General features: G+C 44.9%; 1 protein-coding gene across 3 annotated transcripts in view; it reads left to right on the plus strand.

The window, feature by feature from the left end:
• The first annotated feature begins 4,022 nt into the window (after nt 1-4,022).
• Nucleotides 4,023-12,851, plus strand: part of ATG7 (autophagy related 7) — a 174,341-nt gene continuing 165,512 nt past the window's right edge. Inside the window, exons 1-5 of one of the 3 annotated variants that reach the window (XM_069968820.1) lie at nt 4,029-4,101; nt 6,854-6,951; nt 8,907-9,105; nt 9,352-9,406; nt 9,662-9,779. In XM_069968820.1, coding sequence (XP_069824921.1) covers nt 8,928-9,105; nt 9,352-9,406; nt 9,662-9,779 — 351 coding nt within the window. In that variant the 5' untranslated portion in view covers nt 4,029-4,101; nt 6,854-6,951; nt 8,907-8,927. Of the gene's footprint in view, nt 4,102-6,853; nt 6,952-8,906; nt 9,106-9,351; nt 9,407-9,661; nt 9,780-12,851 lie in introns of all 3 variants that reach the window. The other 2 variants (XM_069968819.1, XM_069968822.1) reach the window with 2 other exon arrangements.

Consider the following 12,851-nt stretch of genomic DNA (forward strand, 5'->3'; position numbering starts at 1 on the left):
CTTAGTGATGGGTGGTGCAGCAGAGCTGTCTTAGTGATGGGTGGTGCAGCAGAGCTGTCTTAGTGATGGGTGGTGCAGCAGAGCTGTCTTAGTGATTTGTGGTGCAGCAGAGCTGTCTTAGTGATGGGTGGTGCAGCAGAGCTGTCTTAGTGATGGGTGGTGCAGCAGAGCTGTATTAGTGAAGGGTGGTGCAGCAGAGCTGTCTTATCGCTTGGTATAGCAGAGCTGTCTCAGTGATGGGTGGTGCAGCAGAGCTGTCTTAGTGATGGGTGGTGCAGCAGAGCTGTCTTAGTGGTGGGTGGTGCAGCAGAGCTGTCTTAGTGATGGGTGGTGCAGCAGAGCTGTCTTAGTGATTGGTGGTGCAGCAGAGCTGTCTTAGTGATGGGTGGTGCAGCAGAGCTGTCTTAGTGATGGGTGGTGCAGCAGAGCTGTATTAGTGAAGGGTGGTGCAGCAGAGCTGTCTTATCGCTTGGTATAGCAGAGCTGTCTCAGTGATGGGTGGTGCAGCAGAGCTGTCTTAGTGATGGGTGGTGCAGCAGAGCTGTCTTAGTGGTGGGTGGTGCAGCAGAGCTGTCTTAGTGGTGGGTGGTGCAGCAGAGCTGTCTTAGTGATGGGTGGTGCAGCAGAGCTGTCTTAGTGATGGGTGGTGCAGCAGAGCTGTCTCAGTGATGGGTGGTGCAGCAGAGCTGTCTTAGTGATGGGTGGTGCAGCAGAGCTGTCTTATCGCTTGGTATAGCAGAGCTGTCTCAGTGATGGGTGGTGCAGCAGAGCTGTCTTAGTGATGAGTAGAGAAAACGTATGCATCCGCAGCTTTCATAAAAATAAGTAACTTTTATTGAACGTCACAAAAATAAAATAACAAAACTCATTAAAAACACGCCGACGCGTTGCAGGGTGAGAACCCCTTAATCATGGCAATAGTGATATGGTTACAACATGTTTAAATATAAATGGGATGTGACGATAGACTGGGTAGAACCGCCCACCAGCAAACTGCATACACCTGGGCATCTGATCCAGAAAAATCACATAACCATTTTACATCACCCATAGGTGTATAGCAATAATCATAACTCAAACAATAATCATATGGATAATGAAAACATTATTAAATAATAGATAAAGTAAAGTAACTGTAGATACTCGGTTCAGTAGATATAGTATAAGTCAGACTTGTAGTTTAACCCTTTAGGGAACCTGGTATTCAGATTAAGGATCCAAAGTGCCTCCCTCTTTCTGACCATACGGGTCCAATCACCTCCACGTTTGGGTTTATTAACCCTCTCAATAGCGGAGATTTTTAAACCGCTTGTGTCCCCTGCATGGCATTCAACAAAATGCCTGGCAAGACCAGTCTTGTCTTAGTGATGGGTGGTGCAGCAGAGCTGTCTTATTGCTTGGTATAGCAGAGCTGTTTTAGTGATGGGTGGTGCAGCAGAGCTGTCTTATCGCTTGGTATAGCAGAGCTGTTTTAGTGATCAGGCTATTTGGAAGAGCAGAATTGTATTAATGATAATGACTAGTGACTATATTTCTACCCCTGTGTTTTTTTTTTTTTAATACTTTACTAAGTATCGAACTGGTATTGAGTATCGAAATAAAAAAGTTAGTATCGGTATCGAACTCAAAATTTTGGTATCGAAACATCACTAGTTTGGATACTGTATAGGGCACTATTCAGTCAGCAGCATGTGGTGACTGTAGGGGAGTGGCTATGGAGGGTTGCTATGGGGGCATGGCTATGGAGGGTCGCTATGGAGGCGTGGCTATGGAGGGTCGCTATGGAGGCGTGGCTATAGAGGGTCGCTATGGGGGCGTGGCTATGGGGACCGCGGCGCACATGTCCCTCTTTGCTCTTTGCAAAAGTTGGGAGGTATGCTACATGTAATCACTATACACACATATCTACATGTAATCACTATACACACATATCTACATGTAATCACTATACACATATTTACATGTAATCACTATACACACATATCTACATGTAACCACTATACACACACCTACATGTAATCACTATACATATACCTACATGTAATCACTATACACATACCTACATGTAACCACTATACACACACCTACATGTAATCACTATACACATATCTACATGTAATCACTATACACACATATCTACATGTAATCACTATACACATATCTACATGTAATCACTATACACACATATCTACATGCAACCACTATACACACACCTACATGTAATCACTATACACATATCTACATGTAATCACTATACACACATATCTACATGTAATCACTATACACACATCTACATGTAATCACTATACACACACATCTACATGTAATCACTATACACACATATCTACATGTAATCACTATACACATCTACATGTAATCACTATACACATATATCTACATGTAATCACTATACACATATCTACATGTAATCACTATACACATATATCTACATGTAATCACTATAAACATATATCTACATGTAATTACTATACATATATCTACATGGAATCACTGTACACATATCTACATGTAATCACTATACACATATATCTATATGTAATCACTATACACATATCTACATGTAATCACTATAAACATATATCTACATGTAATCACTACACACACATCTACATGTAATCACTATACACACATCTACATGTAATTGCTATACACATATCTACATGTAATCACTATACACACATATCTACATGTAATCACTATACACATATATCTACATGTAATCACTATACATATCTACATGTAATCACTATACATATCTACATGTAATCACTATACACATATCTACATGTAATCACTATACACACATATCTACATGTAATCACTATACACACATCTACATGTAATCACTATACATATACCTACATGTAATTGCTATACACATATCTACATGTAATCACTATACACATATATCTACATGTAATCACTATACATATCTACATGTAATCACTATACACATATCTACATGTAATCACTATACACACATATCTACATGTAACCACTATACACACATATCTACATGTAATCACTATACACATATCTACATGTAATCACTATACACACACCTACATGTAATCACTATACACACATATCTACATGTAATCACTATACATACATACATGTAATCACTATACACATATCTACATGTAATCACTATACATACATATCTACATGTAATCACTATACATACATACATGTAATCACTATACATACATACATGTAATCACTATACATACATACATGTAATCACTATACACATATCTACATGTAATCACTATACACATATCTACATGTAATCACTATACACACATATCTACATGTAATCACTATACATACATACATGTAATCACTATACATACATACATGTAATCACTATACATACATGTAATCACTATACATACCTACATGTAATCACTATACACATATCTACATGTAATCACTATACATACATACATGTAATCACTATACATACATACATGTAATCACTATACACACATATCTACATGTAATCACTATACACATATCTACATGTAATCACTATACATACATACATGTAATCACTATACATACATACATGTAATCACTATACATACATACATGTAATCACTATACATACATACATGTAATCACTATACATACATACATGTAATCACTATACATACATACATACATACATGTAATCACTATACATACATACATGTAATCACTATACCCACATTACCAGTCATACAGCCTCAGACACACTTTCCTTGCAGCAATCATACCAGTGGGCAGTAGGGGGAGCAGTTCTGTGGCAGTATCGGGAATGGCTCTTCTTTTCTCATCCACCCTGATCCCCGATCACTCACCCAATGGACAGAACCCATCTGTCACTTTATGATTACCATGAAGCTATACACATAGGACTTACACATAGGCCACACAGAGCACACTACATAGGTTTGTCCCACTGCAGCTCCCGTTGTCAGCTGACAGCTGAAGGTCATGTGACTGCAGTACCAGGAAGCAGCCCGGTGCTCAGGCTGTAGAGGAGCAGCTGTCATCTGCTATGAGACGTGCCGTGTGACTGCGCTGTGTACGCGGGTAATGGGCGCCCCTCTGTCCGTGTGTCCGTCCTGCCGGGGCTCTGTAGGGGGCGCACGTCTCCTCTGCTTCAGGCATCTTGTGGCTGTGAGGTCCTGCAGGTTCTGTGCTCTGCTGGGAATCTTATAAGAGAGGATGAGCCACTGCCCAATGTACTGTGATGGCAAAGTCTGTAGACTGGCACCATATAGTGGGGGCTCCTGAGGCTGGCACAGTGTTATGGGGGCTCCTGAGGCTGGCACAGTGTTATGGGGGCTCCTGAGGCTGGCACAGTGTTATGGGGGCTCCTGAGGCTGACACAGTGTTATGGGTGCTCCTGAGGCTGGCACAGTGTTATGGGGGCTCCTGAGACTAGCACAGTGTTATGGGGGCTCCTGAGGCTGGCACAGTGTTATGGAGGTCCTGAGGCTGGCACAGTGTTATGGAGGTCCTGAGGCTGGCACAGTGTTATGGGGGCTCCTGAGGCTGGCACAGTACAGTGGGGGCTCCTGAGGCTGGCACAGTGTTATGGAGGTCCTGAGGCTAGCACAGTGTTATGGGGGGTGCTGAGGCTGGCACAGTGTTATGGGGGCTCCTGAGGCTAGCACAGTGTTATGGGGTCTCCTGAGGCTGGCACAGTGTTATGGGGGCTCCTGAAACTAGCACAGTGTTATGGGGGCTCCTGAGACTGGCACAGTGTTATGGGGGCTCCTGAGACTGGCACAGTGTTATGGGGGCTCCTGAGACTAGCACAGTGTTATGGGGGTTCCTGAGGTTGGCACAGTATAGTGGGGGTCTCCTGAGGCTGGCACAGTGTTATGGGGGCTCCTTAGGCTGGCACAGTATAGTGGGGTCTCCTGAGGCTGGCACAGTGTTATGGAGGTCCTGAGGCTGGCACAGTGTTATGGGGGCTCCTGAGGCTGGCACAGTGTTATGGGGGCTCCTGAGGCTGGCACAGTGTTATGGGTACTCCTGAGGCTGGCACAGTGTTATGGGGGCTCCTGAAGCTGGCACAGTGTTATGGGTACTCCTGAGGCTGGCACAGTGTTATGGGGTCTCCTGAGGCTGGCACAGTGTTATGGGTGCTCCTGAGGCTGGCACAGTGTTATGGGGGCTCCTGAGGCTGGCACAGTGTTATGGGGTCTCCTGAGGCTGGCACAGTGTTATGGGGTCTCCTGAGGCTGGCACAGTGTTATGGGGGCTCCTGAGGCTGGCACAGTGTTATGGAGGGTCCTGAGGCTAGCACAGTGTTATGGGTGCTCCTGAGGATGGCACAGTGTTATTGGGTCTCCTGAGGCTGGCACAGTGTTATGGGGTCTCCTGAGGCTGGCACAGTGTTATGGGGTCTCCTGAGGCTGGCACAGTGTTATGGGGGCTCCTGAGGCTGGCACAGTGTTATGGAGGGTCCTGAGGCTGGCACAGTGTTATTGGGTCTCCTGAGGCTGGCACAGTACAGTGGGGGCTCCTGAGGCTGGCACAGTGTTATGGGGGCTCCTGAGGCTGGCACAGTGTTATGGGGGCTCCTGAGGCTGGCACAGTGTTATGGGTACTCCTGAGGCTGGCACAGTGTTATGGGTGCTCCTGAGGCTGGCACAGTGTTATGGGGGCTCCTGAGGCTGGCACAGTATAGTGGGGTCTCCTGAGGCTGGCACAGTGTTATGGGGTCTCCTGAGGCTGGCACAGTGTTATGGGGTCTCCTGAGGCTGGCACAGTGTTATGGGGGCTCCTGAGGCTGGCACAGTGTTATGGGTGCTCCTGAGGCTGGAACAGTGTTATGGGGTCTCCTGAGGCTGGCACAGTACAGTGGGGGCTCCTGAGGCTGGCACAGTGTTATGGGTGCTCCTGAGGCTGGCACAGTGTTATGGGTGCTCCTGAGGCTGGCACAGTGTTATGGGGGCTCCTGAGGCTGGCACAGTGTTATGGGGGCTCCTGAGGCTGGCACAGTGTTATGGGTGCTCCTAAGGATGGCACAGTGTTATGGGGTCTCCTGAGGCTGGCACAGTACAGTGGGGGCTCCTGAGGCTGGCACAGTGTTATGGGGGCTCCTGAGGCTGGCACAGTGTTATGGGGGGTGCTGAGGCTGGCACAGTGTTATGGGGGTTCCTGAGGCTGGCACAGTACAGTGGGGGCTCCTGAGGCTGGCACAGTGTTATGGGGGCTCCTGAGGCTGGCACAGTGTTATGGGGGCTCCTGAGGCTGGCACAGTGTTATGGGGGCTCCTGAGGCTGGCACAGTGTTATGGGGGCTCCTGAGGCTGGCACAGTGTTATGGGGGCTCCTGAGGCTGGCACAGTGTTATGGGGGCTCCTGAGGCTGGCACAGTGTTATGGAGGGTCCTGAGGCTGGCACAGTGTTATGGGGGGTGCTGAGGCTGGCACAGTGTTATGGGGGTTCCTGAGGCTGGCACAGTGTTATGGGGGTTCCTGAGGCTGGCACAGTGTTATTGGGTCTGCGGATGCAGCGTTCTTGGGTTTATTATTTTGCCATAACACAATGTATTACTCCTTTGTAAGACTTCAGGCTGTCCTATTTGTCTGTGTAATTATGCCAATATAGTCCACATGGTCCAGGAAGCCCCCCACAGTTGCCAGTGGGCCACAAAGCTGTACGTGCCCAGGGTGCTCTTTATTCTCTGGATCAGAGAGGTCAGACCCCCGCTGATCATACAATGATGGCTTATACTACAGATACATATTATACATATATACATATATAATATACTAGGAATATGCTGTAATTTTCTAAGGTGGTGAAACCCCCATTTGTTTTTTTAGTGGTGGAAATCTTCATAAGGACGCAGTCACTGTGTTCATGTCGCAACCCACATAGGGGAACAATATCCCGTTGCCACACATCCTGTTGTATCATACCAGTAAGACATACTTGAAGTATAGCATTTTATTATTTTAATTTTTTTTTTTAAAGAGGGTCTGCTCTTCCATCATCCACATCATCCAACTGCTTCAACTCTTTTTATCATTGGACAGTTTTTTCATTATACAGTATTTGACTTTTGTTTCCCCACTAGAGAAGCAATTTGGTAAAGGGGTTATCCAGGCTTAGAAAAACATGGCCACTTTCTTCCAGAAACAGCGTCACTCTTGTCCTCAGTTTGGGTGTGGGTTTGCAGTTCAGTTCCTTTGAAGTAAATTGAGCTGAATTGTAATACCGCACACAACGTGAGGACAGGGGTGGGGCTGTTTTTGCAGGAAAGTAGCTGTGCTTTTTCTAACCCATCAGTTTAGAGCCACCAGAGAATGGGCAGGCACTGTAACTGATATCTAAAGGAATAGGAGTGTGTTCATGTCTCAAAAAAAATCAAGGTACATAACATAAGAGAACGCATAAGAATATAAGAACTCGCATTCAAAAATGTTTTACTATTTTTATTAGCCTCACAGACTTACAGATGAAAAACACAGCTGTGTACAGATGTACCATGATAGTGCAAGTATAGGACATAATGTAAACAAATATACGTAAATAATGGGTCAGTACATATGAAGATACATAATACATGGCATGTCCTGATATAATAATATATCAGGGTAATATATACAAGTGCCCCATGCAGCAAGGAGTGGCGATCCTGGCACCTAGCCCTGCCGTTAGCGTCCTGCTAACTTCATCAGGGGGGCCGCTGCAGAGCTGACAGTCATTCTTTCTGTTGTTAAAATGAATACCCGATAGGGGGCGCTATAATCAGATTACTATAGTTGGCTACTGTGGTCTTCCGTGTCATGCAGTCACAGTCATTGGGCTTCCATCCCCCAAGTCACAGCAGTCATGGGACTTCCATCCCCCAAGTCACAGCAGTCATGGGGCTTCCATCCACCAATTTAATGGGGCTACTCTGGCCAGGGCTGTTGTGGGACCACCATGAAAGCCATTTTTATGGAGCCAATGAGCATGAATTTTAAAATCTATTATATATGAAATCATAACCATCTGTAGTTGCACACTGGGGATGTTATGTGAAATGAGAAATCCGTCGGGGTGAGGGACGGGATTATTATGGGCTGGAGGTGTGAGTACATAATAAAGAAGGTATATTTACCTGACCCAGTGGCCGCACAGCACTGTGTCTGTCTTCAGGACCCCAGCTTGCAGTCTCTCTAGCTCCCCTGCAGCTACGTCACGACCCGGCTGATGGAAGCTCTGCTCAGCCAGTCAGTGACTGGGGCGGGACACCACTGCAGTCACTGATTGGCTGAGCGGGCTAAATCCCACCCGTTTTGCATGTGTCAACCGAGTTGTGACGTCCCCCGAAGCTGGGAGAAGAGGACACCCGGTGATGCAGCGTGGACACGGGGGCCAGTAAACATACTGGGAGAGATTTATCAAACATGGCGTAAAGTGAAACTGGCTCAGTTGCCCCTAGCAACCAATCCGATCCCATCTTTAAGGGAAAAAAAGTGAAATCTGATTGGTTGCTAGGGGCAATTGAGCCAGTTTCACTTTACACCATGTTTGATAAATCTCCCCCACTGCCTTTATTATGCCCCCACAACCCCCTGCGGCTAATGATTTTTCCCCTCCGGCCGGACTTCTCCTTTAAGTTTTTGCTATGTACACGCATACAATCTCTGATGATTTCCTATGGAGCAGAGAATGTAGAATAGCAGTGGTAATTTTCTGTATTATGGCCCATTTCCATAGCCTGCCATTAGATGAGGTAAAAGCTGTGATGACGGCTATTGTAAATCTAGAGACAATGGAAGCGTGGCCACAATGGAAAGATAATGAGTCATTAGTAAGAACACATTGGCCTGTAATGTGCATCCTGAGCAGATGAATACTTACTTGTAACCATTCTCTTTTTCTTAGAGTTATTCTCTAAAGTCCCTAATGGCATCCGAAAATCAAGACGGGGGTGACAAGCTGACGTCCAGCGTCCCCAAACTGCAGTTCGTCCCCTTCGCCAGCGCACTAGACGCAGGGTTTTGGCATCAACTCACTCAAAGGAAACTCAATGAGTACCGGCTCGACGAATCGGCCAAACCCATCAAGGGTTATTATTATAATGGTAAGAGCCGTAATTGCTTCTTATTATTCTACTACACATGGCGAGGTGCCTCCCGCTGACAAGGTACCAGCATTAGTAATTTGTCATTTTCCGTCCCATTGTTTCATTGATGAATTGTTGCTTTTTTGATAAATGACTGTATGGGAGGACAATATAAAATGGACATGCTGCAATTTGTGAGATTGCGTCGCCTATAGAAGGCAATTATATGTCATTATACTAATGGAAGTGGGGGTCTTTTGTCAGGCGATGCTTCTGGGCTTCCAACCCGGCTCACTCTGGAATTCAGTGCCTTTGACATGTAAGTTCTTCAAAACTCTTCTTAAGTTTCTTGCTTCATAAGTTTACCTGCATGGACATCCAAGATAGCGATAGAAGATACAGTATGGTCATGGGGGTGGTGTCAGGGAAGTCTTGTGGTGGACATAGCCTCCTATGGACTGGTGGATTGACTATAAATTGGGATTACCATATATATATATATATATATATATATATATAATCTTTTGCCCAACAACCCTTTGATAATGTGTCTTTAATTTTAATGCTTCATCAGGAATGCCCCCACTCCAGCGCGCTGCTGTCCGGCTCTCGGCTCTTTGTATAACACAAACACTTTAGATTCCTTCAAGAAATTTGACAAGAAAGCTTTACTGGATGAGGCAGCTAAGGAGGTAAGCGACATTTCTGTATGTTCTATAGATGTACACCAATCTGTTATAATATTACAGCCACTGATCAGTGACGCTCAGGACTATGGCGCCTGTCAAGAATTGGGAAATGTTAGGCCTCCAATGGCCATTGAAATTTATGTATTGGAAGCAAGGAAAATGGGCAAGCGTAAGGGTCTGTGTAACTTCAGTGAGGGCTAGTGGGATCTTCATGACGGCTAGTGGGATGTTCCTGATATGTAATGGTTACTGTCTACGAAAAATGGTACCGGTAAGGGGTACTCTGGAGAAAAAAAAATGTTTTTAAATTGACTGTCAGAAAGCTATACAGTTGCAAAACAAGAGTCCATGGAGCCTCGGTAGCGAGTCTCAAAACATGGGATAGCCAGATATCTCTAGCCTGTTGCCACGGGGTGCCTTCATGATGGGGAGAGCACCACACCACCCTGATAGGTAGCCCCTTAGGTCCGACTCGGTTGCGAGCATTGGAACGTAAATGTGGAAACAACAGGGTGGCCCCTTATTGTCAATGTCTAACTCAAGGTGCGAGTATTACGATCATGACAAGGGCTTTCACTGATCTCCTTGAGTTCAGTGATTACTGTGTTTTGTTGGCAGAAAGTTATACAGATTTGTAATTTATCAGTTTGTAATTCGTCCTGCAGAAAGTGGTGGTCTTTCCAGTCTGACACAGTGCTCTGCTGCCACCTCTGTCCATGACAGGGAGTGTCCAGTGCATTAGCAAATCCCCATAAAAAAACTTCTGCTCTGAACAGTTCCTAACATGGACAGAGGTGGCAGCAGAGAGCACTGTGTCAGACTTGAAAGACTACAACACTTCCTGCAGGGCATACAGCAGCTGATAAGTATGGGATGCCTTGTGTGGGTTTTTTTTTGTTTGTTTTTTTTAAACAGAAGTAATTTACTTCTGTTAACTTTCTGACACCAGTTGATTTAAAAATCTTTTTTTTTTCTCTCCGGAGTACCCCTTTAAGGATAAGCCATGAACTATAACGTCTACTCCATTTCCACAGGACAGATTGCTAAAGGTTAGATAGAAAGATCTCAGACAGGGTATCACAGCCTGCTATGTAGCTACAGACTATTCAGAGTGCCCATGCAGACCCACTGTCCGCCATCAGTGCCCACAGTGAACACCAGAACAATACAAAACCTGAATGCGGTTTTGTTTTTGGTCATGTGAATGGTTGAGTGTGTGTATCATTTACCAGGGGAAGCGATGGCACCATAATGCACTGCAAGAAGAAGGCAAGTACAGTACAGATACTCTGGCAAATGTTGGGTTGTGGCATTCATTAATGTTACTTATCCACCTACCTATACATTATAGAGACCAAGTACATGCCTTTGTGGCAGCGGGATTCCCTCATAGCGGTGGCCTCTTACAGCAGGATAATGTCCAGTCACACTACAAGAACTGTTCAGGAATGGTGATGACTTCCATATGGCCTCTATATTCCTCACATCTAGATCTGATCGAGCATCTGTGAGATGTGCTAGAGAAACAAGACTGAGACATAGGAAGCCCAACTCACAACCTGCGTATCTGCGGAGAATACCTTCATACCAGATACCACATTACACCACATTGCCCCAATAGGTCACATCTGTTTTGGTCATAGGCAGTATATTAGGCAAATGGGTTTAACCCCTTAAGGTCAAAGCCAATTTTCGTTTTTACGCTTTTGCTTTTTCTACTTTATTTTTAAAAGGCCATAGCACTTGCATTTTTTCACCTAGAGACCCACATGAGCCCTTATTTTTTGCGACACCAATTGTACTTTGCAAAGACAGACTTTATTTTCCAAAAAAATATGCTGCAAAACCAGAAAAAAATCATTTGCGCTGTCAAATTGAAAAAAAAAGGAATTTGTTTTCATTTCAGGGAGTTTCGTGTTAACGCCGCTCGCTCGGGGTAAAACTGACTTGTTATACATGTTCCTCAAGTCGTTACGATTACAACGATATGTAACATGTATAACCTTTTCTTTTATGTGATGGCTTGTAAAAAATTCAAACCATTGTTAACAAATATATGTTCCTTAAAATCTCTCTATTCCCAGGCTTATAGCGCTTTTATCCTTTGGTCTATGGGGCTGTGTGAGGTGTCATTTTTTGCGCCATGATGTGTTCTTTCTATCATTTTTATTACATTTTTTCTGGATTTGATGCAACCAAAAATGCGCAATTTTGCACTTTGGAATTTTTTTGCTTGTGATAAATTAATAGTTCGGGCAATTACGCGCGCGGCAATACCAAATATGTTTATTTGTTTATTTATATTTATAAAATAGGATAAGGGGGGGGGTTTAAGACTTTTAATAGGGGAGGGGATTTTTTATTAATAAAAAAAACATTTTTTTTTTTTTTTTTTACTTTTACTAGAAGTCCCTCTGGGGGACTTGTATATACACAGCACTGATCCCTCATAGAGATCAATGCTGTGAATATACACAGCAAAGATCGATTAGATCGGTGATAGATTGCTTTGGCCTGCTGCAGGCCATAGCAATCTATTGCCGAGCCGGGATCAGCGTCATTAAGACGCTGAGGCCCGGCATGGCCAGAAGCACGGATCTCCCCACTAGACACCAGGGATCCACGAAGCTAAGCAGCTAAATGCAGCTGTCAGGTTTGACAGCTGCATTTAGAGGCTTAATTAGCCTGTGCGGCAACGGGACCCGCGCCGGTTAATAGAGGCCCTCCCTGGCTGCAGATATCAGCCGGGAGCGGCGCCATTCAGAGGGGGGTCCCGGAGGGACCCCTCTCTGAATTCCCCCTGCGGCACCATGACGTATCAGATACGTCATGGGTCGCTAAGGGGTTAAAGGGGTTATCCAGCGAAAATCTTTTCTTTCACATCAACCGGTGTCAGAAAGTTATATAGATATGTAGTTTACTTACTTATCAGCTGCTCTATGTCCTGCAGGAAATACTTTATTTTATTCACATTCAGAAACAGTGCTCTCTGCTGACATCTCTGGCAGAGACAGGAACTCTCCAGAGCAGGAGAGATTTTTTTTTATGGGGATTCATAGAAAAACGAGACAGAGT

This window comes from Dendropsophus ebraccatus, chromosome 4, assembly GCF_027789765.1.
Source record: "Dendropsophus ebraccatus isolate aDenEbr1 chromosome 4, aDenEbr1.pat, whole genome shotgun sequence".
NCBI lineage: Eukaryota > Metazoa > Chordata > Amphibia > Anura > Hylidae > Dendropsophus > Dendropsophus ebraccatus.